This window comes from Hipposideros armiger, unplaced genomic scaffold (assembly GCF_001890085.2).
Source record: "Hipposideros armiger isolate ML-2016 unplaced genomic scaffold, ASM189008v1 scaffold_1517, whole genome shotgun sequence".
NCBI classification, from domain to species: Eukaryota; Metazoa; Chordata; class Mammalia; order Chiroptera; family Hipposideridae; genus Hipposideros; species Hipposideros armiger.
The window spans coordinates 257,996-263,267 of record NW_017732867.1 but is presented as its reverse complement, the minus strand read 5'-3'; the positions used below and the strand labels follow the sequence as shown (position 1 = coordinate 263,267).

General features: G+C 50.1%; 1 protein-coding gene across 1 annotated transcript in view; it reads right to left on the bottom strand.

The window, feature by feature from the left end:
* Nucleotides 1-1,214: 1,214 nt before the first annotated feature.
* Nucleotides 1,215-5,272, bottom strand: part of ABHD2 (abhydrolase domain containing 2, acylglycerol lipase) — an 89,863-nt gene continuing 85,805 nt past the window's right edge. Inside the window, exons 8-10 of the mRNA XM_019634153.1 lie at nucleotides 4,996-5,092; nucleotides 4,455-4,539; nucleotides 1,215-2,525 (exon numbers count right to left, since the gene is read on the bottom strand). Coding sequence (XP_019489698.1) covers nucleotides 2,329-2,525; nucleotides 4,455-4,539; nucleotides 4,996-5,092 — 379 coding nt within the window. The 3' untranslated portion in view covers nucleotides 1,215-2,328. The remainder of the gene's footprint in view (nucleotides 2,526-4,454; nucleotides 4,540-4,995; nucleotides 5,093-5,272) is intronic.

The window sequence follows — 5,272 nt, the reverse complement described above, 5'->3', positions numbered from 1 at the left end:
CTCTGCCACTTACTGGCTGTGTGACCTTACACAAAGGGTTTAACCTCTCTGAGCTTCTCTTCTGTAAAATGGAGCTAAGGACAGGACCTTCCTTAATGGCACTGTGAGATTTATGACATTAAAGCGTGTACTAGCACAGTGCCTGGCCCAGAGTAATTACAAAGTTAGAGTTATCTTCAGTTAATTATTGACAGATGTTACATCTTTCGAGATGGTATGAAACCAGATGTCACTGCAGACACTAAGAAATTGAAATTCAAAGGCATTTACTAGAACTCTCTTCACAACAGAATTCTTCCTGGCAGAGTAACCTGGACCACTGTGAATTGGAATGAAATGTGCCGAGGAACAGGAATGAGGGATTCAAAGTCACCAATTCTGTTTTCAGCTGTCAAACATAAATTGACATTTAACAAATCTTCAGAGCGGCTCTGCCCCATGCTCTAAGCAGCCTGTGTCAACCCTAGGCCAGGGGGTCTCTGAAAAACACATTTCTTCCTGACACAGATTAGAGCCTCTGATTTGTCTACTCTTGACTGGTGTCATCAAGGTATCCCGCCTCCCTCAAAGCTGTGGGCCTTTACGACCACCAGGCTCCAGGCCCGTCTCTGCCTGGGAAGGACCCAGGAAGCTCAGGCTGCACTATCAGGTCCCCCTAGGTAGGCAGGGGGCCATGTGCTGAGATCATTTCCAGGACATTTGTCTTCATGAAATCAGTCCCTTTGTGGTCTCAGTGGGCCAGGAAAGCCCTCCCAGTCTTCCAGGGTCACTGGTGACAGGTTTATGAGGAGGCTGCCTAAACTGGTGAAGATCATGAAAACTGCTACTACCTAGCACTGTTAAAACAAAAGCACATTAGGTAGAGTTGAAGAACATTCTCTTTTGGGCTTCAAAAAATTCTGAAGATGAATAGGAAATTGAAACAAATTTGGGTTGTTTTTTTTTTTCTCATTAGACACCACAATAAAGTCACACACCCCATCTTAATTAAGTGAGGGTGGGTAAAATTCATTCTCAACTTCTGAACATACCAGCAATTTCCTAGTATCTATTTCCTTTGATTGACTGTTAACAGGCACCTTTCAAGGTTCAGTTGGTGTAAGAAGGCTACTAAGATTCCATAAGGAAGATAAGTACAGACCCCATACGCTCAGGTCAGTATCTGCCTATCTACAGGTTGAACCTAGCTTGCTTTAGACTATGCCTANGGCAAATGATGGCATTAATGAATAGCTCCCAGCCTCCCCTGGAGGGATGTTCTCTCAAACCTCAGTAAACTGAGTTTGTCATTGAACTTTAGAACTGGTAGTGATCTCAGCAATCTACCTAGTCCAAGCCCCATTTTACAGGTGAAGAAACCCAAGTGCAAAGGGACTTTTCCAGGGTCATACAGCCAGTGAGAAGCAGAAGTCAGGCGCAGCCCAAACTCCTCACTCCCAGCCCAGGCCCTTTCCATGACATCACATTGAGGTCACATAGTGGCAGCTGCTCACGACAGGCCTTGCGGTTCTGGAGGCCTCTGGGAGCTGTGTGACATCTGTGACTATGAATTTCAATACAATTATCTACCGAGACGTTTCTAATTTAAAGGCTTTGCAGAACAGTGTTTCCGAAATTTGCCTGGTGGTGAGAATCACCGGGGGCACTTGTCAAAAATTAAAATTCCCAGACCCCTTCCTAGGCCTATTGAATCAGCTTCTCCAAGGGGAGGGACCCGGGAGGCTGAATTTTTAACAAGCGCCCCCGGTTACTCTCATTACCGGCAAAGGGTAGGGACACTGTCTTTAGGAGATAGTGAGGGAGAAACTTGGCTTGTGACTCAAGGGAATTTCCGCTGCCATGTAAGAGGCCACACTGCGGCCTGGGAGGCCCCAGGTCCGTAGGCTGGTGGGCTCTTTTCCAGGTCTGTCTAAGGACACATACGACCACCACGAACAAACAGGCAGCCTTCCTTCACTGTTCTTGGGGAAAAGCCTTTTGATTGGCAAAGCAAAACTGCTGTTCGGACACATTTTTAATAGGGAAACTAGATGTCATTGGCTTAAAAGCAATCATGATGATGCTGAAACTGGACAGGAGGGGAAGAAGCCTGTCACTTGTCACCATGGCTAACAATGCAGTCGAGAAAACCAGTAACTAAGCATAAAAATAGCCTGGGGCTCCCAGGGTTAGCTGCCCACTCCAAGGCAGGTGTGCCTGGTGGTGGCCCCCCCGCTGACGGTGTGAGGTCAGATCCAGGTCACTGAGGGAGACGGGGACCTGAAGCAGCCGGTGAGGGACGCGGGTTCCAGAGAAAGGCTTCTGGGGCGCGCCAGAGTCCGGGAGGCCTCACTCCAGGTCGGCCTCCACCTGCTCCGTGTCAGAGCACTGTAACTTGCTACGTTCCCACTGGCAAATGGCGTTGGCGTACTCCACCACCAGCTTATCCATCCACGTCAGGGGCTCGGGGAACAGCACGGAACCCTCAAAGAAGCCCAGGTGGCCCCCGTGCAGGGGCAGCACAAACATGACGTTCTCCCGTTTCTCTGCAGGGGAAAGGCAGCCGAGTGAGTCACTGTCCTCTGGTTAGCGCCACGGCAGCAGGTGCAAAAGCGAGCTGGCCAGGGTGGTCCAGGCTTTCCCCATAGGTCAAGGTCACCTCCTCGGGCATCCAACCTCGGCCATCCAACCTCGGCCTCTACTCACTGCCTCGTTCACCAAAGTGGGAGGGAGACTGGTGGGGCGGGCAAGACAGTGGGTTCTAGCAGGTCTGGGAACAGCAGCTTGGCTTTGGAGCGGAATGGGCGCCTGCCTAAGAGATCCTTAGAAGCCTGTGTTTTTCAAATGCGGCTGCATATTAGAATAGGTGTAAATGTCCCTATGTGGCACCCAGATCAAACGCATCAGAATTTCTGCGGGGGTCGGCAAGTGAGAGGAGGGGAGCCAGGAGCTGGCTAACACTCCCCCGTGATTTGACTGTGCAGCCAAGCGCTTCCCAGCTTTGTGCATCCAAACCCTGGGGTAGCGCCTTAAAATGGAGGTTCTGTTTTCACAGGCCTGGGAAGGAGCTGGGATTCTGCACTTTTGCCAAACTCTCAGGCAGGCGATGCCCATGCTGGTGGGGGCGAGGGAGCGGGGTACGCTCTGAGAAAGGATTCACAGCACGGCATTTACACTATTATTTACTGGAGAGCACGGTGGACTCAATGGAATTGACGGTTTTTCATTAAAGACCTTCATCTTTTAAGACCGAAACGTAAAGCTGCCAGTGGTGTTAAAAGATGCCCAAGCTCTCCACAGCACAGGCTACACGGCCATCCTGAGAACGATCAACCTGGAGCTTGGCTTTATGAGTTAGGTTAGTTGCACATGGGCTAGTATCGGCCATTACTGCAGACAGCTGCAAAATGGGCAGGCACCGCGGGGAAGCAGCTATCCTCCTGGGGCAATAACTGACAGGGACCCCTTGCTGGCTGCTCCAGGCCTCTGAGGCATTTCCTGGCATGCATACTTGTGCCTCTCCAGGGCTCTTTTCTTGTCTGACCCCTTTTATTCTTCTCCTTGCAGTCGCTATTGCATACACGTCTGTGTGACAGCGGCAGAGCTATGGCTGTCAACGTTAGATGTACAGAAAGAAGCAAGCACTGCTGCCTTCTCTGTCTGCTGCCCGCGTGGTTGAGTGGGCTACTTCTGTGCAGGGGCTGGCGGGAGAGAGCTCGTACCACGTCACACACCCACAACACATGCAGCATGCACGCTGAGCGGACCACCAGAGCTCTCTGGTGGCAGGGCGGGGGCCCATCTGCTATATGATCTACTCTTCTAGCTTAGGGTTGTAAGAGAACCAGTAGTATCCCTCTTCCCTCTGGTTAACATACGATACTTACAGAGGAAATGCAATCACAGAGGAGATGCGGTCCTAGGGATCCGAATTTCAACGCAACTTTGGAATCCCCAAGGGTTTCCTTCTGCTACTCTCTAGTTTCGCCTTTTGCTCCTATCTGCTGCAGCGTGAGACTGTGCCGGCCGGAAGCACGGTAACATTCCCATGAGCGACAGTCTTTGCTTTTTCAGTTGCTTATATTTTTATCCTCAAAGCAGATGGAGAGGCTGGCTGTCACGAGATGTAGCAGAACTGGCTTTTTTTTTGTGTGTGTGTGTGTGTTTCAGATTAAGCTTTAAGTGTAAAGATCTCTTTACGTCAAACTCTCAGACGTAATGGAAAGTTAACCCTGAGACAATAATTGCAGAGCACCAACGGCCTCCGCAAACCACTCTTGGCTATGGACGTAAATGACGGGCCTGTCTCTTGCACCAGGACAGGGAAGGCTTGGTCCAGGCCCCAACACAGCCCAAAGACTATCAGGCTAGACTGAATAAGAACCCTGTCAGGAGGTGACAGTATGGCGAAGGGGACAGAATTTACTGTGGCAGTTTGCTGAGTGGTTGAGGGAGCAGCGGGAAAAAACACTTACCTGAAAGAGATTTTGGAATGGTTAGAAGACTTTCATGCACCAAGGGGTCATCAGCTGCATTAACCAGCATGAGAGGCACGTAAATCTGAAACAAGAAAAAGAAAAGGATTAAATAATCAATTCCCTTTAGACCCCACTGACTCAGAGGGCTCAAATTCACTACTAGACATGCCTTTGAAGCAAAGGGAAGGGGATCCCTGCTCAGCTGGCTAAACAGGTGGACTGAGGACACCTCGGATTCCCTGGCAGTGGCACGAGTTCTAGCTGCCGCTGTGATTACAGCCCTGCAAAGCTCCGGCGTCCTCGGTGACCCACGTGCTCCAACAGAGCGAGGGTAAATACTCTGTGGCGCTCACTAGCAAAATATTTCTGACAATCTTCCATCGTCAGTGTTTCAGATGAGCAGTGCCTTTCAGAAAAATGGCTTCGCAAAGAGTTAGTGCATCCTCATTCAGTTAATATTGCAGAGAGGAAAAATGGAGTGTGCGCCACTGCAGACAAAGGAGGCTTTCTAGAAGAATCTGAAGGTGGGAAACGGTACGCTGGTGGATATCGGGAAGCTTTTGGCAGGGTTGCATTCAACATCCGTTTTCGCAAAAGAGCCAGGAGTATTCTTTTTCATTTTAGTGGAGATCACACTGATAAGGGCACAAGGGCATTACTGCACAGTCATGCCAGGTAGTGTAAGACTGGCTGTGCCAACGTGGGGGTCTCCAGCACTGGCTCTAGACAGCGCAGCGGTTCTGTAATGTCTCAAATGAAGACACCAAGAGCCTGGGTGATGATGCTAAACTAGGAGGGGTGGCCGATATGACCTA